The 23,545-nt window shown below is 46.4% G+C and overlaps 1 protein-coding gene across 5 annotated transcripts in view; it reads right to left on the reverse strand.

Moving 5' to 3' along the window:
- LOC142571127 (uncharacterized) overlaps nt 1-23,545 on the reverse strand; it is a 44,544-nt gene that overhangs the window by 15,718 nt on the left and 5,281 nt on the right. Inside the window, exons 2-5 of one of the 5 annotated variants that reach the window (XM_075679415.1) lie at nt 19,274-19,342; nt 12,560-12,720; nt 7,229-7,314; nt 2,487-2,575 (exon numbers count right to left, since the gene is read on the reverse strand). In XM_075679415.1, the coding sequence (XP_075535530.1) occupies nt 2,532-2,575; nt 7,229-7,314; nt 12,560-12,720; nt 19,274-19,342 (360 nt within the window). In that variant the 3' untranslated portion in view covers nt 2,487-2,531. Of the gene's footprint in view, nt 1-2,486; nt 2,598-7,228; nt 7,315-12,559; nt 12,721-19,273; nt 19,343-23,545 lie in introns of all 5 variants that reach the window. The other 4 variants (XM_075679413.1, XR_012825771.1, XM_075679414.1 and 1 more) reach the window with 4 other exon arrangements.

Raw genomic sequence — 23,545 nt, forward strand, 5'->3', positions numbered from 1 at the left:
CACATATACATCTTACCACCAAGTCCGACGGCTTCTAACGTGCTAAGGATGGCTTCATGGGTGACATTATCATAAGCTCCTTTAACGTCTAGAAACAGAGCAGCAGATAGTCGCTTACAGGCCTTTTGGTGTTGCACAAATGTTATCAAGTCAACAACGCTGTCTGTTGACGAACGGCCCCGTCTGAATCCGGCCATAGCTTGTGGATAGATTTCATAGTACTCTAAGTACCATTCCAGACGTGTTAAAACCATTCTTTCCATTGTTTTTCCGACACAGCTGGCAAGTGCGATCGGACGGTATGAAGAAATGTCCAAAGGCGACTTGCCAGCTTTGAGAAGTGGAATGAGGCGAGTTGACTTCCACTCTTGCGGAACCGTACTCGTCTGCCAGGAGTCGTTGTATAGGAGCAAGAGTGCCTTCCGAGCTTGGTCTCCTAGGTTACACAGGGCACGGTATGTAATGCCGTCAGGTCCTGGCGCTGAAGAACGCCTGCACAAAGCCAGCGCAGCTTCTAGTTCTTCCATAGAAGAAGGGCATTCCATGCGGGGATCGCGTGAGAACAGTGGGTCGTCGAGCGTTCCCGTACCCGTTCCATCGGAATTTGCCTCGCCAGCAATCTTTCTGTAGAAAGATTCAGCGACGTCAATATCTCTACATTGTAGATAAAGTGCCAAAGATTTAAACGGGTGGCGCTGACCAGAGGTTGTGCGAAGGCCAAGAACAGTCCTCCATATAAGCGACAAAGGTTTTCGCGGATCCAGGGACACGCAAAAGGATGCCCATTGTCGCGAAGCCAGCTTGTTCATGTGACGCTGTATTTTCTTTTGTGTTCGTCTAGCCAATCTCACATCATGATTTGACTTCGTGCGTCTATATCTTCGCTCCGCACGACGGCGAATGGCTCGAAGTTTTGCTAGTTCAATGTCGAAATCGGTGCGGGAAGAACTCCTCGAAAGCAGATGCGTGGTTGTTTGTATGGCATCCTTTATCGCGCCCTGTAGGTTATAAGAGGTGCCGTCACGATAACACTCCTCCATTATTATTTTGTATTTAGGCCAATCGGTGCACTGGACGCTTCTGGAAGACTTGGAACTAGTCAAACCTTCGATCTTCAAATAGGTTGGGATGTGGTCGCTACCCCGTGTTTCTAAATCGGAAAACCAGTGCACTCTTCTCGAAAGCGACCGTGACACGAAGGTTAGGTCCAAGCAGCTGCTATACGCTGATCCACGCAGATAAGTGGGGCTACCATCATTCGACAAGCAAAATTCCCGTTCAGAAGCAAAGGACACCAACGTTCTGCCTCTAGAGTTAACTGTGGAGCTTCCCCATAGGTAATAGTGGGCGTTAAAGTCACCAGTGAGCACGCACGGCTCTGGAGTCGATGTCAAAATTCCCCGTAGGCGCTCACAATCTAGACGGCTTGCTGGAGATATATAGGCTCCAACAATTGTAAACGTGAGCTTTTTCTTCTTCACTGTTAAGCAAACGTATTGATTTGCTTCGTCAGGAGGCACTGGGTGATCTACATAAGTCAAGTCACGGCGTATAAACACAACAACCTTCCTGCACTCTCCGTAGGTAGAGGACATAAAGCACTCATACCCGGACAGTCTGATGGGAGCTGACAGGTTGGGCTCGCAAATCACGATAATGGGGAACTGGTGCGTAAAGACAAACTGTCTAAAGTCGGACATGCGTGACTTAAGCCCTCTGGCGTTCCACTGCAAGACAGATGCATGCTTGACTTCCTCTTGAAACGACGGCATCTGTCGGGCCATGGCTTTACCCTAGAGCCGCAAGCACAGGACTCAAGGTGTCCAGCACCTGCAGTGCGCTCTGTGCCGACGGGGTTTTCATGCTGCTCAGTAGAATGCGCATGGCGTCCATAAGTGACTTCAGCATCACTATGACTTGGCGATCCTCAGTCGTCGAAACAGCCTAAATCATCAGAAAACACTACGTGCCAAATGAGCTGGCAACAAAACGCACAGTTGCAAGCACAACAAAGAATCATGCGTCAACGAACGGAAGAGTGGTCGAGGAAAGGAACTTCTTGGAATTGTTCGCATCTGTCAAATTGCGCGACGAGCGATACACTTAAGTTGCCTGTATTTCTACCCCTTGTTTTATATGCAGCCAATTAAGCGGTGAGTCTGGCCTGTTTTCAGCATAGGAACGCAATCGGTCGTGGCACTCGCAATGAAAGCACGTTGAAATTGCCCGAGAAGGCGCTTCCCTACCAAACCTATTCGCTCGCAGCACCCTTGGCACATTCCTCATTTACGCGGTTCTGCTACAAGTACCTGCCAAATCAATCGCATTCTAAAACACTCAAGTCAGCATTGTGTTTCCTTGAGCATTATGTTTATTACCGTAAAATGTATCACCGCAGTGCTGAGATGTAAAAATTGTTATCGAGACACATCTGCGTCTTTATAGGCTTTGCCAGGATCTGCCAGTACTAAGAAACATATACTCACTGCGTCTTTTTCCGTATTCAAAAGTTGCTTCATCTTCACTAAATATCATTTGAGCGATGTAACAGCTATTTGCGTAGAAATGAAGGATTCTATAAAATGTGGACACTGCGCCTTGAAGAAATATAAATGTGAATATAAGTACATCATGTGCGTATGCCTGCCAACGTTGGTACGTATTATGTACGCGTTTTTTATGCTCATATCGTGAAAATCAATTAAATCAATGTTTGCTGAAACTTGCTTCAGGGCCAGTGTCAACTGAATAATGTTTGCTCAGCATGCGCACCATGAATACATCGCACTGCGATTTGCAAATATAGAAAGTAAGAAAATAATTTTTGTCTGGCGAGACATTAGAAGACAGGGCAATCACAAATGCAGATGTTTTGCATACAAAATCAACTCTTGGGTTTTACGTGCAAAGCCACCATCTAATTATGAGGCACACTGTAGTGTCGGACTGCAGATTAATTTTGCACACCTGCATATCTTTGAGGTGATATGCTTTGCTTATACGGTGCCAAAGTACCTTCCACTTCAAAGGTCCATGAGATTATTGTGTGCATAACGACATGATGTCTGTGTCCAAATATTTTTCATCTAATTTGCTGCAGAATCGCATGGAAATTCAGAGAAAAGAACGATGTGTGCTGACGCAAAACTAACTTGATAAAACTTGCGCCCATTATCTCTTTTGCATGTACTGTATGCTTATCACTAGTTTTCTAAATACCAAAACACTTATCTGTTTGTGTACTACCACCAATGCCACCATATCTTCCAGTACAAATTCCATTCAGTATCATAGGCGATTTGGTTGAGTTCGACGCAACCAGGAAAAGAAGAAAGGAGGGCAATGAGACGCCCTTCTGGTCTGCTACCAGACAACGCAACCGGTTGGACGCGCAGGCCCGTGGTGTAGACTGTGTTAAAGCTAGCAGGTTATACAGTGATGGGGCATAGCTCTTATAGAACACACTTCTAGATACATGGATGACATCAGCGTTGTTATGTCGACAGTCCTATTGTGCTGACGTGGGATATTTTACATTAAGCTCTAATCTTTAGGATCGACAATTGAAAAAAATGATGCAGATCCCACGCACTGTGGGAATCGATGTAAGCGAAGCTTCCCGTGCTGGATGCTTTGATTGACGGTAATTATCTGTCATACTGATGGCTAAAGTTTAAGTTAGTCAACGTTTAGTCTAACGCGACAGTGGCGAGCTGATGTTAAACGTCACCTTGCGTGCACCACTTCTGTTTGTCTGCGTAGTACACAGAACACACAGGGAGATGTGCTTGCTTGAGGTGTTGCGCGCCATATTTTATAACCTCTGAGACGATTGAGCGCTGTCATTTCCTCACATGGCGCATCGTATTGCGGCAGAAGTATTAAGCTGGAATTGGATTGTGGGACTGTACGTGCCAAAACCACACTCAGAATATGAGGCAAGCCGCAGTGGCGGACTACGGATTCATTTTGATACCGTGAAGGTCGTTAACGTGTCCCAAAATCTAACTGCACGTGCGTTTTCTATTTCGCCCCCATCTCAATGTAGCTGCCGTGAGTGGGATAAAATCCACGACCTCTAGCAATGCCGTAGCCGTAAAGCTAACGCGGCGGACACAGAAGTGTTGATTTGACGGTGGACCGCAACCGTAGTGTCTCCTGAAACCTGCGGCGTGCTTTGTTTATGCGGTTCTGCTTCTTCACGCCCTGCGCAAGTTGCCGGCTTGACACATTTCCATGGCGTTCATTTTTTAGAAATAGCAGCAACGTACTGTACCGTACCTTGAACTTAAGCTTAGCCTGTTTCCCCGCAAGCACTGCCGTATAGTAGTGGGGTTTCCTTGCCTTGTCACGTCACCTCCTCCTCTCGTGTATTAGAATTGCCTCTTCTCCTTCTCCTCTCTGCAGTTCTACCGGCGTCCCTTGTGGCCTCGCACGTTAGTAGAAAGGGAAGCGCTGCAGTTTCTGCAATGCTTCTGAGGGGAGTCACGAATAATTACAGCTGTGAAGCGGCTAATGTGGCGACGGCCAGGAGCTCCAGACGGCATTCTGCACATTCGACGCGGTGGGGTGAAAACGAGTTTTACCCGTCGCCTTTGCTCTTTGACTTGCGCTTGTCGCCTATATACACGTTCTGAACCACCCCCCGATGCGGTGTGTGCGACAGCAGCAGCCGCAGCAGCAGCAGCTGCAGTGGGAAAGTCGGAAGGAAGAGGCACAGAAAGCTGCGCTTTAATAACCAAATAAAATATTTGTTCTACACTAGCATAATTTCAACCGTAAAATCATGTTTCGCATTCGAAATTTCTTAAAGCTTCCAGCTCGCTATATCTTTCTGAGAGTTTTTTTGGGCGCTGCATTTTATTATTTGTACGTCATAAAAAGGCAAATTTTCAGTGCTTTAAGATATTCTTAGAAATCACGAAGATTACAGCATTGTTGGAACTGCTCTAAATGAAGCAGACAGTTACTGTTATGGTGATCTGCTTTGAAACGACATGGCCAATGTTGCCAAGTTCATTATATCTACTTGCCTTCAGCGCCTATTAAAGATTTTTAAGATAAACTTTTCATATTAACAAGCCGGAAAAACCAATAAAATTTATTGTCTAAAAATCTACGCTTCATATTCCTTGTCTTAGCTTCATCAGCGTTGCAGCTTGTTTTACTAATATTATTCGTAGGTGGAATACCCCCTCTTGCTGCTGTTGAAGGACTCGGCTAAGGTTCCGCACATGATGTGGTGCGTAGCGGATTTAGGCAACAACTGCCTGCGTAACCGCCCTGAACAGCACGCAAATGGAAATTATTATGCCTGCTACTCACACCACTGGTGATTGTCACTTTGAAAAATCTCACGGTGATTCTTATAGGGGAAAGAACTAAGAACTGTTTGCTCCATCTAGACTCCATTGTTAAGCTTCACAGGTTTTGGATTGTTCAACAGAGTGAAAAAAAGGGTGAAGACTAAAGGGCTGCAGACTTGTGTGCCCTCATAGGATCACAGCCTAAACTTCAGCGAATCTGGGGCATCTCGAGCCAAAATTACGGTTTGATTTTGATACACGCCGTAGTGGGGAACTCCGGATTAATTTTGATCATCAGGGGATCTTCAGCGTCTCCCCATTATACGGGACACAGGAGGTTTTTCGCATTTCACCACCATGGAAATTTGGCCGCGGTTGCAGGAATTTGAACCTGCGACACCCTTCTTAGCAGCGCTGTACCATAAACCCTAGCAACAGCGGCTAATTGTTTCATTGGAGCTCTGCCAATATACATTTTCTCTACCTGCAATTAAATTACACTTTCAAATGGCTCGCAAGCAGCACATAAGTCGCTAAAGCTGTCACCCGTTCATACACATCTGTCTTGCACTGTGCGTCGGCGTAGTCGGTGCGACCAACACGCGGATGGAACAAGAGCCATCTCGACGTCGGGTACGTTGGAAAGCTTTGACCGCGTCCGGTTACCTCGGCTGCGCCAGTGCGTCGAACTGTATATGCTGTTCCTGCCAACGTGACGTAGTGTGTGTGTGTGTGCGCACGCGCTTACGCTCAATCGGACTATGTATGCGCCTATATAGAATCGTTCGATTTGTTCGCCGCATGCCAGCGGTGAACATACGTCGCACGCTACAAGGGTGCCATCTTGTCGTCATCGTCACTGCAATGCGGCCCTACGCTTTTCTTCTCACGCTTTCGCCATACCCTCCTCTTTCGTTTTCCGCTTCATGCTTTGACTATAGCCTCGTCCTCGCGCTCTCTTCGCTATTCAATCCCCGCTGCACTCCGCGTTCGCTCTTTCGTAGTTCGCTCTGCTCGTTCGTTCCGCTACGACGCCAACGCAGGAACGGGTAGTTAAGAGCTGCGCTCTAAAACAACATTAAGGAGAAGTATACAAAATTGCTCGAATGAAAAACATGTTTAGCATACCTGAATAAATCAAGCAAGCTAAGTGACTATTTGTCATCGCCCTATTTAGAGGGGGTGCTAATAAATCATCAGCAGTGCCGTATCGTGCCACATGTCATGCGACATCAGATGGGCCCGCGAACTGTGAACTACACTTGGGTAGTACTCCACAAGGTGTGATAATATGTAGGCGTTGCATACGTGCCACGCGTAAAGGGATGTGACCTGTGTGCCTCACAGTCTCGATGACCGTGTTTACGCTGTGTTACACGCTATGACGCCTCCTCACAACGAACCACTGCTGAAGAAGCGAATCGTATTCTACTCGCGCGACGGCAACCAGGCTACGTCGAGCGAAGCATCCTGCTGTGCAGAGAGACCCCAAGCCGCAGCTCGCTGTCCACGCCGGGCAGACTGTTCAGTCCGTTCTCATAAAAGGGACGCAAAGAGACTTTGCAGCGAACAGCCTCTATTGCGTGCTGCGGGAAATGGAGCTCTCATAGGGCTGCTGATCCAGCTTACACTGAGACTGTGCTGCGTGTGCCGCGCAGGCCAGTCACTTTATCTGCAAGGCCTGTATTTAGCCGCGTAAAAGTAGTCCGGTGAGCAAACTAAAAATTAAGACGGACAAATTCCAGAGCTCATTTGCAGTGTGAGCATGAGCAAGTAAGAATGTTTTATAGTTTTACTCTATCCTTGACTTTCTTGGAAATCTAACAATACCATAGATATCTATTGTATTTATATATTTTGTATTGAAAGCAGCCATCCGAGCCGTGTCAGCCATTCACTGGGGAAAATCTCAAAAACTTTACCTTCGGTGTCTTCGATATCAAATGTACTGTAACGAATAATGTTCTTTTCCGTTGAATTTATTGTAGCTGTGAGCAGCTTAGGCTCCCTGTAGAAAGGTTATATGGGAACGTTACTGCAAGAATATATCAAGCATTTACTACATCTCAAAAATCCGAATGTCAACAGTAACAACTGTTCAATGTAGCATTTGGATATTGTTGCTTTCCTAATTTTTACCGCAATTTAAAATATTGGATAACAACAAACTGTAAATTCGACTACGCGTTCCTTACATATTTCGAGAAAATGGCTCTTCAGACTGCACAGATGTGGGCAGCCTTGTCTAGAACGCGCCATCGGGGATCTGCGGAGCAAAGGCAGCGCCGTCTAACGTTAGCCGCTGGGTTCGATATAGCTGCCCGCAGCGCATGTGCGGCAAAATGAGCCGGGTGCCTACTCATCGCTTCATTCTTCCATGTCCCACCTTGTACGTTTGCTTCCCCCCGCCAAGACCGCACTGTGCGTCTATGTGGCGTTAATACGTGTCACATACCGCGTGGACGAGGCGCCAGCGCCGGGCCAAATTCGAAAGCCGGTTTACCAGCCTCCGAAGATAACCCCACGAAAGCACAGAAAATTAATAAGAGGCCTTCTGCTGCGCCAACTATTCAGCCGGTTGTGGTCGAAAGACCGAGTCAGAGCCGATAGTTGTCTAAAGTAAACAAAGTCTATACTTCAAATAAGGCACTTAAATTCACACATGCAATCTTCGGCCAGGCACATCACAATGCAATTGAGGTGAGTATTAATAAAACTAGAAAATAATTAACAAGCACTAGACTTTAAACAATAAGCACTAAGAGTTAATGAGCACATGTACAATGCAATTGAGGTGAGTATTAACAAAACTAGAAAATAATTAACAAGCACTAGACTTTAAACAATAAGCACTAAGAGTTAATGAGCACATGTACAATGCAGAATCAATAGGAACGCCAAGTGTCCACTCGTATTCAACCTTGTTCGTCTTGAGCCAGACCTCCTCGGCGTAGGTCTAGGCAAATCTCGAAGAAACTTCTTCCGGAAACGCAGACGCTCCAAAAACTCGTCGGCTATCTTGTCGGGGAATCACATTTTTCGGCAGATGGTCGGTCTACGCGTCAATTTTATTCACGGGTGCGTTCTGATCGCCTCGGATTCCAGCACGCTGTTTTTATCGCCTTCGCCGGCGTTTTGTGAGAGATAGAGAGAGAGAACGCTTTAATGAGAGGCAGAGATTATAGTCGGCGGCGTACAGGCATCGCTGACATGCTACTCTGCGTGGGGAAGGGAATTGGAGAGAGAATGAGAGAGACGCAAAAAAAGGAATAATTTTTTAAAAAATCTATGCGCACATTGCTGAGCTAAGCTGCGATAAGCGAAAGCCTATCTATGACTGCCTCTGTTGCTGTTGTCGGAACCGTTCTGCGAATGGACGCCGCCGTTCCCGAGAGCATGGGATGCAATCATAGCCATATGGCTGCGAGGTTTGTCGTCGATCTGCGCGCACCCCCACGCGCATGTTCGCGCTCTCCCACGCGCCCATTCGCACAGGGCTACTGGCATGGCGCCTCCTCTCCTTGCTCCCCTCGCCGCTGATCACCGCTTTCCTGAGTCCACCACGGATTTCGCCAGGACAGTCATCATCATCATTATCATCATCATCAGCAGCAGCAGCAGCAGCAGCAGCAGCAGCATCAGCCTGGTTACGCCCACTGCAGGGCAAAGGCCTCTCGCATACTTCTCCAACTACCCCGGTCATGTACTAATTGTGGCCATGTTGTCCCTGCAAACTTCTTGATCTCATCCGCCCACCTAACTTTCTGCCGCTCTCTGCTACGCTTCCCTTCCCTTGGGATCCATTCAGTAATCCATTCCCAGACACTCATGAGCCACTAAAGGCTTACGCCTTAAAGTGGGCACTGAGTTTTCTGACTCATGGGCAACAGCGTGCTATGGTAAATTCCTTCAGTGTATGGACCGTCCTACAATGAGGTGACAGGATTCGCTGCACGAAAGGTACATTACGGTGACAGAGTAGAACTACAGTTTGTCGAGTTGACCAATGTTTTCTAAGTGTGTAAATAAAAAGTTCATCACACGCCTCTGTTGTGTGAGGCAGGCTAAAGATCTTAAGACACAGTCAGATGACAAAGGTCTCAGACTAAGCGAATGCACGCAATGTTCATAGAACGCACGCTCGTCGGCATACCCTCGACACTCAAACAGGGTATTCTCCACGGGCCGTTTCGCGAAGTTTCTGATGGAGTCATGCTGCTATAGCACGAAAAAAGCCTGGGAATCTTCTAGACATTTCTCGTGTTTTCGGCCGCGGCCATTAATGTAGGCGGCGACTCGTCCGTCGGCGCACGCTCAGGCTCTCTCTCTCTTTCTCTCCTCCAGCTGTGTCGAGGTCTGCAAGGGCGTTTAGGGACACGTCAAGCCCCTTAGGGGCCCGAGGTCTCTCTCTACACTCCTTCGCGCATCTTGTAGAGGTTTCTATTCGCCGTTGATCGCGTCGGCTGTCTGTGGCGTATCCATTCTCTCCCTCCGTCGAAGGTGTCGTGTAGCCGAGGTGATCATGTGCTGCCCTGGGTAATGCGCAGCGCGCGCTTTGATTATGCGCACTTTTATGATTATATGACATTGCCACGGGTGTCCAGTACAGCGCCATGGCGCCGTGTTTTGGGTAAGCAAGCACAAGTGATAGCGGGTGACCGCGCGTTTTTCTATACGCACCACGCTCACCGGCCGTGTTGTCTGTTTACCTGTCTTTGCGCTGCGTGTTAGCAACGACGCATGGCGCATTTTATATCTGTACAGAACGGCAAACTTCTCAGCTCAGAACGGCAGCAAGGCGCTGCACTGGCCGCTATAGCAACGCCATATTAACGCCACACAGGCATGCAGCGCGGTGCTTGCGACGGGAAGCGAGCGCATAAGGTGGGAACTGGGACAAGAAAGCGATGAGCAGGCACCTGGCTTATTTTGGTGTTTCCTTCCCGTATAATGGTTGCACTATATCTACGTTATTCAGCATGAGCCAGTTTCGACCAAATTAAGGTGCTGTGGCTCATTTTGCCGCGCATGTGCAGTGGACTTCTATACCGAACCCAGGCGCTAACGCTAGACGGCGCTGCCTTGCTCGGCAAAGCCCATGACGACGCGTTCTGAGAAGGCTGCTTATCCATGCAAATTTCAAAAGCATTTAGGAAAACAGGCTGCAACACACACACACACGCACGCACACACACACACACGCACACGCACACACACAGCGGAATAGTCGGGCCCAAAACAAGGCGAGCCAGCTAGACGGGACCAGCGCGCTATTCTTTTCGGTCCCGGCGTTTTCATTTCACGGTAGACAAACATGCCTCACTTACTCGCCCAAAATTTGTCTCTTCTGAAGAACAAAACATGATAGCCTAAATAATAAGGTCGAAGGCACTAAATAATTAAGGTAACTAATTTGCTCACTGCCGATGTTTCAATTTACAAATTCTAGCGGTCTAGTTCGCATGCGGATTCACTTAGAGTGAATTCTCAGGATGACACCAGTGTCGAGATAATAATTCCCTGGCTTTGCGGAAAAATGCATTGACGTTCGAGTTACATATTTAACAAAACGTCGTTATATGTGCCGAAACACAAAAGTAATTTGAATGCCAATTGACGATGTCGTTTTTTGATTGTCATCACCTCAAGTCGTCCCATTGTCTTAATGCCGTCATCGACATAGTGCCTTCATTTACCATCGAAGTCCATCTTCAATCGTCGTTGCGCTTATCATGACGCCATAATCGGACAGTCGCTATCATTGTCCGTCTATGATAATGCCGTCGTGGCCTTGTCATCGTCATTCCGGCGCCGTCATTCGATTATTGTCATGACGTCGTCGTCATGGAATTGTCGTCATACTGGTTCCGTCATACAGCAATTGGGACGCCGTTGTCATCATACACTCGCCATCTCATTTTTTACATGCCGTTGTCATGCCATCGTCGTCACTGCATCGTCGTTTAAAGTAGTTGTCATGCGTTCGTTGTCATACCGTCGTCGGGATGCCATCGTGGTCCTTTTATCGCCATCATTGTAGCTGCTAAATCTGACTCTCGCGTGCGGTCGTCGTCATACCATTGGTATCATGCGGTAGTCGTCACGTCGTCGTTTCGCTATCGTCATTGCTTGCATGTCATCATCCCGTTGTCATTATGCCTTCGTAGTCAGACCAGCTTCGTCGATCCGTCAATGTAACTCAGTGTTCGTCATTATGTTGCCATCATGCTTTTATAGAGTCGTGGTTATGGGAACGTTGTCATGCTAACGTCGTAAATGCGCCGTCGTCACACAGATTCTATCTCTTGTTATATCATCTCTTGTTATACCGTCATCATCTTGCTGTCTTGGTCATGTCATCCTCGTCATTCAAACTTTCTCCAGTTATCGTCATACTGTCGTCGTCACACCACGCTCGTCATTTTATTGTCCTCATATGGTTGTCTTGAAGTTCTCGTCGTTACACCATCGTCACTTTTGATAATCGTCATCTCATTCTCCTCATGCCGTCGTCGTTATACGCGTTAGTCGTTCGATTGGTGTCATTTCTTCTTCATTCTGTCGTCACTGCATCGGCGTCATACAGTCGTCGTCCTGCCTTAATCCCTATTGGCGACCTTGGCAAGCGAATGACATAGAAAAGTGGGACGCTATCGGATTATGTGGCATACAGCTCAATCATTTGCCAGTACATGTTGAATAAACATGACTTCAGGAATATGGTCGGCAGCTATGTTCATCGATTGCTATTCGAATTACTATCGTCCGTCATTCTGTGAGTTCTATGATAATTTTCTTTTTTAATGGAGGATTTCACCCACTTCGCACTAAACAAATACGAGGCAGCGGCACGTTGCCCAATGCTCATCATTGGGATTATATTTATTCGCTGGTTTAGTGAAAGATTGCCGTAAAAAGACGCCTAGCCTATTACTAGCTCTGCCACAGACCCTGTGTTTCGCTTACTGCAGCGAAAAGCAGTTGGAGGTCCCCACAGAACACAGGTGAAAGCATCAGCAATCGTGCCTAATGTCTTTAGATATGTTGTCTAGGTCCTGGCTTTGTATTGCGCTGTCTTCGGCATGACGCATGATTCATGGCGCTTTTCTGCAAGCCGAGAGATGGCGCGGAAAAACATGACTGTTCCCTATTGCAAGTGAACAGGAAGTGTGATGTGTTGGAGCTTACGGAAATATTCTTAATCTATTTTTATGTCGATCGCATTTTGCATTAAAATAAATCTGTAGTCTTACCATTCGTGTTCTTCGCTTTCACGGACATCTAAAGTCACGATGTCTGATGTGTCATTAAGAAAGATGTAGGACAGTTCGACGCAACGGTTGTTTGTTGTAAATGCAGTAGTTGCGTTGGTGCTTCTCCGAAAAAGGAAGTAGTCCGAAGCTGAACGAAGAAGCTGTAAAGAAGATTCGAGTTGCTTTCACAATTAAACCAGCACTTCTTATTTCTTGCGGACTTCCACGCAACTGTGTAGATATTACGAAAGTTATTTTGCGGGTAAGCAAAAAGTCGAAGTCGAAACGATGGGTATATTTCTGGAATATTTATAAGGTAATCTATATTCCGCCTAAATGGAGAACTAATATCCGTAAACCCAGTCTCGCCCTCAATGGTATAATATCATGCAAGCTACAGAACTCCCTAGGTCAATAAAAAGTAAGTAAGTAAGTAAGTAAGTAAGTAAGTAAGTAAGTAAGTAAGTGTTTTATTTCCCATATACAGCATACATTTGAATATGGACAGGTCTTGAGGAAAAAAGCTGCATCAGCAGCTGGACTAAGCCCTAAAACCCATTTTATGGTAGCAGCAGGGGGAACAACAGTACATGTGGAAATGATAACAATAAAAAGGTTCAAAGAAAACAACTTGTTCAGAAATAAAGCCACGAAACAACGAGGAAATATGAAAACTAGATGAAAATTTCCGCAGTTGCATGTTGAAAATTTGGCAAAGCAACAGATGACATAATCAACGAAGTGCGAGGATGGTTTATTTTCGAAAGATCAGGCAATATACTTGAAAGAAGCACATGAGCTTACACGTGGAGAAAAGTTGTTTATGCACAGCTAATCGATCAGCAGGACTAGAACACACTCATACAAGGTGTCGATCATGTAAATAATATCACGCCCCTAAGTCAAAGTCCTAAGTCATGAATCGCTACACATGGCTGGCTCACAAAACTTAGCCTCTTCTATATGTGCCTTGTTAGTACCAGGTTTCCCGTGTGACTAGTGCAAGCTTTAAATATGTACAAGTGCCACGCAGCTGGACAGAATCAAGTAAATGTTGCTTACCATCACTTGGAGCAAATCAAACCAATTTTTTTCGTTTCGTCTAATTAGGTAATTAGTTATTAACGACTTTTTAACTGCTCAAATATTATATTCAGAGCAAATTCTCAGTGATAGAATTTTAGAGCATCCTGAGAAATTCCGAGTCGAGTTTTCTACAGCTCAATAGGTACAATACAAAGTTTTTTTGAAGCTTAAAAGAAGTGAGTGAATACATGCAAGGGCCGCGTAACTACTCGCTCGTTCACCTGAACACCATTTGGCTCCTTCTTTCAGGCCTGAAAGAACACTGAGAAGAATGATTTAGAAATTCAATTATGTTTGACTATTTATGTTTTAGGCCAAATGCATGAAATAGTGTGACTTCCACCTCCAATTTCGGCGACATAAATTGACTGCATTTGCATGTCCAAAGCCTGCTATACGTGGTGCTTGTTTTGAGCTGGTTATGTAATTTAGGCTAGTTTTGACTAATTGAGTTTTCGCGCGTTAATAATGGAGTCCACAGCCTAAAAAGAAATTGGTACATATACGGTCGCTGTCCGTACTCCATACTCCTTTAACCTAGTGCAAAGTGCTTGTGAGCCAAGAAGTTGGTAGTTCTAAGCAATATTTCTCAGGCTGACCTGGCGCTATAGCCCAGTTACTATAATTCCATGCTGCTCATTCATGCTAGTCACAGCTTCAATTTAGGCCATGGTAGCTGCCCTCCAATGGAGGTAAAATGCAATAACGCTTATGTACTTAGATTCAGGTGCACGTTAAAGAAAGACAGGTGGCCAAAACATCAGGTTGTGACTTTGGCATGTAAAACCTCAGAATTTAATTTTATGATCTAAAGGAGTTTTATTGGGAGAAAGGCACCATCTTGAGCTTTTACTGCACTGGCATGGCACAAAGAAGCTTTTAGTAAATAAAAAGGATAAATTGGAAAATGTCCCCATCTCGCAAATATTTACAAACACTCCTCTGCATGCACCTTTGCTGCTGTTATATTCAGTTGCGTATGCCAAGGCGGGTTAGGATGATAGAACATCTTTCAAACCTGTTTTTTTCTGATGCCGTAACATTTTTGGTTATTTTACATCTCTGTGTGTGCTGGATGCACATTTGAGTGCATCAATTTCTTCAGAAAGTGCACTCCTCTTAATTTGTGCAAGCAAAAAGGGTTCGGAAGGACTGCTCTCTGCAGATTCGTGTAACAAGCAAAAAATTCTATGTGGCTGCACAAAGAGAAATGATTGTTTTTCTAAATATGTCATTATGTTTTTAATAAAATAAAAAAGGCATTATTGTGTTCCAAAGTTAATATTCCCCCTACCGGCTCTGCTTAATTTTCTGGTGTTGCTCGCCCATTCGCGGCCACTCAACTGACAGGCTGCACTTTGGCCATGTCGGGTGTGCTGTCACCAGGCACAAGGCCGATCGATATCCTCACCAAAAGTCGAGTCCAAGCTCTATAAAAGAAACACCTCCTCATTTCGCTATCAGTTGTGTCATCTTATGTGTTTCACACACGGTCGTCCTTGAAATTTTCCGCAACTTGGAGAATGAAAAAAATTGTAGTATTTTCTGGCAGCAAACCTGAATACACAATGCAGCGGGAACATTAAAGAGCAAATACAGTTGTCCCATTAGCTTGATCAAGTATAGCAGAAAGGAAAATAAATCCGTGATACTGCGTGCACTGGTTTTGAACCAAGAAAACGTAAGAACAGGAACTTGCAGCCACGCCAGTTTGAATTTCCCGCATTTGCTACACCTCACAAGTTTGGCGTCGTCCCATACTCGGGGCTAACAATCGCTTAAAGACAAGATGAACGAGTGGCGGCATAAAGTAACAGGATACTTAACCGGGCAATATTTGCGGATTTTGCTCTAAGTGCCTACCATCAAATATTTGGAGACGCATCTGCCAGGGGCGGTGCGGTTTGGGCGAACAATGCAAATAGGGAAGCGAGTGTCACATGCCTCAAAGGTGCTAAGCTAAGATAGAATTTTAGTTTCGTACTAAACTATACTGCATAGTTACGCTCCGAATAAAAAGCTGGAAATTTTGTTACGTCACATTGCATACGTATGAAAGTGAGCAAATTGCTTTTATTGTTTTCTGCCCAGGCGGCATGTAGCAGCTACCACGCCCATGCAACAAAAGCATGAAACTATTACTCGCTGCACGGAAAGCAAACACATACAGCACCAACGTTACGCCCCTCGAAGTTGGAAATGAGCACCATCAAGCCAGTTAGCTTTCTAAACTTCATAACGCCATGGACACGATCAAACATCGAGCGAAACAACTGTGTGCTCTCGAAAATTATTACCGCTTGCATTTGCACACCTATCGCTGCCACAAGAAATGTCAATCGGCTAAGTTCCACAAGCCGCAGGTTAGACTGACAGCAATATATGACGGCCACCTAAAACAATTTCCACGCTGACTTAGCAGCTGCAGTGTGCTCTAAGTGCCGTAGTTCTCGTTTGGCGCTCGAAATTCACACCATGATGATGGGCACCGCATCTTTGACATGAAATTTTGGACGCTTTGCTCCGGAGCACAATAGGAGGGTGAAACGCATTTGCACGTACCTGAAATCTCCATGCCGAAAACACGATGATGCTTCAGAGAACGGCGCACACCGCTATACACCCGTACGGCCGCTTCCCTTGGGCGTGAGGCACTTCACATGCGACATGTCTCACGCCTATTATGCGAACACGAGAAAATGACGCAGGTGGCAAAGCTACGCCGTGCAGCCGTGCATCCACTGATGAGCTGCCTGCGTTGGCTTGCAGAAAAACAAAACCATAGACGCGAAAATATGTCGGCTCTCGCTGCGGAGACGAAACAGCGGTGTAGCGTAAAAGCGGTAAAATAGCGGACACATGAATGTTGCCAAGTGGTCGTTCCGACGTTATGCCGGCGGTTGTTTATCTTAGCGGTGTGTGTTGCAGCTGTGTAATTTTTTATTTTGTTTCCCCAAACAGTACAGTTAAAATCAGTTCTTTGTTTAACATTTTTGACTGTGTCGCTTGGCATTATCTTTTTCTTTTTATGTGATTAAGCGGTCAAATATGGCCTCCGAGATTCGTGCGCGCCAGCTTCGCGTGCCCGTCTAGGAAGCCATGGAGCAACGCGTTAGGAAACGCCGCCCTTTTCGCTGTTAGCGTTTCATCATACTTGCTTTAACTGAGATAGAGGCGTAGTGTCCGTTTCCCGGTAGTGGGGAGGAGGTGACCAAAAGATCGTTGCCCAGCGGGAGGCGGGGGAGTAGATTGTTCCTGGTTGTTATCGCGGAATTCGCAGGCCCTGCAGTTTTTAATACGCAGCATTTATATACTTACCCAACAGGAAAAACCATCCGTCTGTCAGTCGTCACCGTACGATGTGTTTCAAGATAGAACACGCAGAAGCGAGTGAATTCACCTTCATGCTAGCTCTCGCTTCAACGCGGCGGAAGCGGCGAGAACAGAGCGCTCACGAAGCTCTCACCACAGGCCGTAGTATGCAATTTTCGCAGGTCACTTTCAAGATGGGTGCACGCGCGTCTGTTTTCAAAGCGAAGTAAATGGCGAGAACACAGCGCGTGAAGTTTCAGCAGTGGGCACACTCTGTCCACACTGCAGTTCACTTTCAAGATACGGTTCGCGCGGTCGTACCGCAAGCAGCTGCCGCCAGAGAACGGTTGATAATGGTTTGAGACGGATGAGTGAAGCGCTAAAGAGCATTAACGGCTCGAAATGAACGGAAAGTCATTAGCGCAACTGGCACCGCCACCTGCAGTACGTTGCTTGCTTCATTAACTATGCACCGGCGAAAACAGTAGCTCGTCTCGTCACCGGGCTGTCGCTTATACTCGTCAGATTAAGTCTCATATTATTGATAATGACATCGGACTGCGTGTACATGAGCAAGTGTCACAATGCTTAGGGATACTTAGAAGGGTCCCAGAGGAGTTTCTGTGTGATTTTTATTATCGGAAAGGTGCAGTCGCTGGTGATCCAGAGCTGACAATGCATGTAAGAGCGGTGCGCAGCTTTTCTTCTCATGAGATTCTTGCCCAGCTCCCAGGGATCTGCGCAAGCTAAGACTTGGTGATGGCTGTATGCAGTTTTGTTAATTGTGAAATGCCCTAAAACCACCATGAATCCTACTGTGTGATGACATTAGAGCAGTATTCACTTCCAAAAGGAAATAAGGCCGGTAATTGGGCTGCCTAAGGTTCGCGGCCCGGCGGCAGCTCCGCTCCCCCGCTTCCGTTGACAAGTTAGGGGGAGGGGTCTAGACCAACTTTACGCCCCTCTCCCCACAGTGGCGCAGCCAGAAAATTTCTCGAGTGAGGAAGGTGCCAATTGACCTTGGAGGGGGAAGAAGCTGGGCCAGTGCCGTAATAACAAAAATGTTACTGTTAGTAAGCGTTACAAGTGCCCGGTGTGCCTCCCTTGGCTACGAGGCTATTACCCCCCCCCCCCCGTCAACGCAATCGAGCTATCAGAACGTGCATGACACGCATGCATGACATACCACGAAGCTGGATGTCGTCACATCATCATTGTCAGCCTATTTTATTGCAAATCGCCAGAACAAAAACTTCTCCAGCGATCTCAATTACCCTTGCTTGTGCTAACTGGTTTCACGTGTCTTCAAGTTTTCGAATTCCATCACGCCCACCCTCTCCTCTGCCGTCCTCGAATGTGCTTCCCTTCTCTTAGCATCCATTCTGCAACTCCAATAGACCAGCGGTTCTCTGCCCGTACGCATTGCATGGTCTCCGGAGCCCGACTTCTTCCTCATAATGTCAGCTAGAATATCAGCTATCCCATTCGCTGTCTAATCCACATCGCTGTCTTCCCGTCGATTATCGTCACGCCTAAAATTTTTCATTGCATCGCTCGTTCCGCGGTCCTCAACGTCTTCCCAATCATCTTTGGTAACCTCCAAGTTCTGCCCAATGTATTAGTAATGGTAGAAAACAAAGATTAGCGGAAAGCTCCAGGGTCATGATTTAGTAAACCTGCCGTAAGCTCTCCGATAATTTATTATTTTTGTAAATTTCCTTGATCAGAGGCCGCTGCAAGTAATTAACCTAGAAAACCGTATTTCTGCGCAGGTTCTAGAGGCTGACTGGCGATCATGAGATTTCGTTCTCTCGCCAGCCTGTGGAACATTACGTTTCACTTCTGTATACGAGCCTTCAATCAGACTCTTACACTTAAGTTCTTACGCTAAGTTCCTCAAACATTTGCTGTAAATAGTCTGCCGCGTTCCTGAGTATGCCAATGTCATCTGCAAACCTTTAGTGAGCTATTAACCGTTAGCCATTACTCCTAACCATTCCCAGGCTAACTTTTTGCATACCTTTAAGTTTTCAGTGATAGCATTCTAACGATTTTGCCATTGATCATTCGAAGCCTTTTGCAGATATCTGGCTATGCAAAGTCGGTGCATTGATGTCGTCCATTCGAGATCAACTTTCGTGGGAAACTTCATTTTTGACGGCTGTTCGAAGTCAGTACAGTGCTGCCTAGATGCCCCGATCTAATCATTCTAGCTACCTGATTCAAGCGCAGGTAGCGCGCATTTTATGTATAGCACATATCAAAACGTAAATGGCAAATGTTCATATATAATATACTGTAAGCACGTTCACTTACTCCGGTGAAACTAGGGTATAAATTACAAAGACTGAGGTGTTCCATTGGTGTTTTCTTAACACCCTTTTCCTGTAAAGAAGGGTGTTACAAAGGTGTTTACAGGGGTGAAAATATAAATACACTCGTATTAGAACCATAAGGCTGTGAAAAGTTTAAGAGTGTGTGGTTATCAAATACTGCATGTGGGTGGCTCAATCTGCACGCGCGGGTGTTCTCAACATTCTCAACAAATTAAAAAAAAAATGTCAAGTTAAAGCTTGAAGAAATAAAACGAGAGAAGATCCGTCCAAAAAAAGAACCTGATAGAATACAAGTACTTCTGATACCATACCTCCATAAGGTTTTACACAAACTGAAACACCGTGAAGCACCCTGAAGACGACGTAACTGCTTCTGGTGTGTCCATCTAATTACATTCCAATAATAAAATACGAGGGACCTACAGTGTAACAGCCTAAAGCAGAGCTGCACAAATAAAAAATAATGTGGGGCCAAAACCAGTTCCTCTGAGAAGTACTCAGGTTACAGTACGACATAAAACGCTATGTTTCTTGCTTGCTGAAGGGCGGTGTCATATGATGTCGTCAAACTCGTTGCTCTGTTTCTGAGGCCTTGGAATGTCCCGTTGGTCAACAAAGACTGAAGGCAGTTCTTCTGCTTATGAACATTCTTTCTATCTCAATATAAAAATGGCGCCATCGTACCCAATTGCACTAGATCCGGATAACCATGATTCATGCTTACTTAGGAAGTGTCGCCATTCAAGCAAATGTTTGGGAACGTTTAAAAAGTAATTGTAATGATTTCTATAATTAATCTTCCCTTGAACACAAAATATGCTCTAACTATATCGAGAGCCCGCCAAAGCATTGCTACCTTTGAGCGGGCCTGGGCAGCTCATTGGTCTGAACTACATAACCTAATTTTGCGTACATATGAAAAATAGGGAAAGAAACACGCAAAATGGAAACAGACATATGAAATTTACCTAGCGTAAAACTGCAAACTGAAATCGTTCACAAAAGCCATGCTCTTATGCGGGCCCAGTACATACTCTCGCTCAATAAACAATTCGGCGCAAGCAAGGTTCGCATTTTCTTTATTTTTTCGTTTGCCATGTTCCCTTCTTTTTTATCACTTAGCATTTTCAACAAATTTAAAAAAATGTAAAGTTAAAGCTTGAAGAAATAAAACGAGGAACGATCCGTCCAAAAAAACAACCTGATAGAATAAAAGTACATCTGATACCATACCTCCATAATGTTTTACATAAACTGAAACACTTGAAAACTGATCAAATTCAAACGTAGTTTTTACAGAGAAGCAGTCTACGGCTAGGATTTGGAAAAAATTGTGTCCGAGATGCTTAGAAAAAGAAATCATATGGGCCTTTCCTGGTGATAGTGCTCAAAGGCACGTACACTTGTGGGATCGGGGACCTGTATTGCGCCCTTGAAATACGGTTGTCACACGTGGGAACCGAAGAGGTCCAAAGCACAAGGACAACAACAGATTTTTTAAAGTAAACATTTTGTCAAACTTTTTGAAAAAAGCTGTTAAAAATTTCCGGCGCCAAACTACGAGGACGCGGCACTGCCACTGCTCGTGCGTTCGTCTTTGTCTTCTTGCACACCTAGCTCTGTTAAATTGCCATCACGTCGTCGTAAAAGGGCGGCCGCGTTGGCGGGAGCACGAGCGATTCATTGTGTTTTGCGACGGACACACTTAATAACAGAGGTCATGTGTGTCGCAAAGTCCGTGCATATGTCAAAGTAAAAAAAAAAGCAGATGTAAAAACTGATAACTAGAAAAGAACAAAAAAGAGAAATAGAAATTACAAAAAAAACAACGAAACAAATAAAGCTGCGTGTTTGTACCTTCATTCAATCAATATGGCATTACCACATATAGAACTTAACATAGCTATTGAGTGATACAGTTTCGATGGTCTTCCATCTTCATATAGTGGAAGGGCTCGGAATTTTGTCCCTGCCCTTCTCATTTGTCGGCAGCGTGTGGGAAGAAGAAGATCGCGTGTGAAGGACGAACTCCGAATGGGCTCCGGCTCTTGGAACACCTCACAGCTGATCTTTTGTTTCTACAACGTGCTTACCACCACCAGTTGACGGATCTTAACGGGTGAAATCTTTTATATCTCCCAGATCCGGTGAGACCTCGGCCCTTGGAAATTTCGAGGCGAGCAGGCCGCAGCGCTAGGCCTAACGTAGGCGCCGCGATTACGGCGTGACAGCATCGCGTTCCGCCCATGCCCACTGCACTGCTACCGTGACGACGGCTGCCCGAAACCCCATGCGTGCTGCAGCATTGGACGAAACCACACCAGCCGCTATGGATCAAGAACCGACTCAAGACAATGAACACGGGACTTGGTTTCTCGTGGCCCGAAAGCGCAAGAAACAGGTCCAAGCTACGTCGAGCTTGCCACCCAACACCGAACCCGCACAGCAGGACCACCCACATCTGACATTGCGCAATAAGAGCTCGCAGCTGCCCCCGCTACCGATCGACGACTTGAAAGTGGTCTTCCGACCGAGAGATGGACTGAATCTCGGTGAGTGGCGCAGAACTCTATAGCCAGAGCTATAGGTACATCGGCTCAATTAAACGAGAGCACGCTCCACCAGCTAACCATCCACATACGCCGAGAGCAGAACGTCGCTGTGGTCAGCACACCGTACGAAGAACTAGCGGCAAGACTGCGGCTGATAAAGTCTATATGCCTGGAAAACAAGCAGTACGAGGTTCAGGCGCATGTGGCTGCTCCGGATGCTTCCTGCAAAGGAGTCATCTCCGGCATAGAAAAGAACAACGCCGACAACGCTGATGGCAAATATCGGATCACCGATGGCTCAGGTCCTGCATGCAAGAATGATGGGAAATTCAGCCACGGCCATAATCACGTTCTCTGACATTAGGGTTCCCCTGTACATCTACTATTACGGAGCAGAATACCGGTACTACATTTAAAAACCCCGACAGCAGCTGTGCAGCGTGTGCCTCTCCACGGGTCATGGAGCGGATGTTTGCCCAACCCCGGATAAACCCCGGTGTGCAGCGTGCGGAATTTCCAACCCCTCCGAAGGACATGATTGCACGCTGAAATGTTTTCATTGTGTTGGTGAGCACCCCGTCCTGTACGGCAACGCAAACCCTTTAAGAAGAGCCACGTGTTCCGAGAGCAGCAGAAAATGGCGGCGCAACCACTCCAGCACGACAAGACGTCCAGCAAGGTAACGACACATTCAACGGTGCGGCACCTGCCACTACTGATGCAACACGTGGTCGTCCTCGCTACCGATCCCGTGGACACAGCCAGTCCCAAAGTCGCAGTAGGTCGAGGGTCCCCAGGCCGTCGAAGGACCAGAAGCAACCACGTGGTCGAAGCCGATCTGGCAGCCGCAGCCTGACGCAGCAGAAACAGCCACCGAAGGAACCTCAGGCCGCATGGACGAAAATGCCCGACCATCACAACAGGAAGGCGACAGCGGTGAGTTGGTCAGCGCAGTTTCCCCCTCTTTCCTCATCTCTTCCTTCACCTCCGTCCGCACAGCAAACAAACAAACAAAACAAACTGTCTCCCACAGCGACGCTTTCACTCACCCAGACACACACACTCGCACCTGAGAAACTCCCTCACAATTCCTGCACCAAACAGGAAGTGTGCGAAATGATAGAGTAAATGGCGACTGTTTTAAGAGCGGAGATGCAAAAAATGAAGGAAGAGAAGATGACTGATGTCAAGAACATGCTACAACAGGTCATACAACAAGCCATGACTGACATGAAACAATTCATCAGCGCAACTTTTAGCTGAACTTTCAGCCATCAACACGACTCACTGCCACATGACACTAACGCCACTAGAGAACCAAGAAGGTCACACCCTTATACCCGTCCGGCTCGTACAACAACACCTGCCCCCACCAGCGAGGCGGTATCAACCAATCATGGCCAGCAAACCTAAGGGGCGCACTACCACCACCTTCCTGATGTGGCAATGGAATTGTAGAGGGTACCTAAGGAAGAAGGGTTGCCTCACACAGTTCCTAGCCTCACGTCCTCACCCACCAGACGTTATAGCACTTCAAGAAGCACATAGCACTCCCACACTCACTGGATACAATGCATACACCGACAAGCATGACACCACTAAACAACCACTAGCTGCCACCCTTGTGTCCAAACAAATCACAGGGATCGAGCACACGCTCGACAGCTCCCACATTCTGCATGTGCTCTTAGAAATTGTAC

This window comes from Dermacentor variabilis, chromosome 2, assembly GCF_050947875.1.
Source record: "Dermacentor variabilis isolate Ectoservices chromosome 2, ASM5094787v1, whole genome shotgun sequence".
Classification (NCBI taxonomy): domain Eukaryota; kingdom Metazoa; phylum Arthropoda; class Arachnida; order Ixodida; family Ixodidae; genus Dermacentor; species Dermacentor variabilis.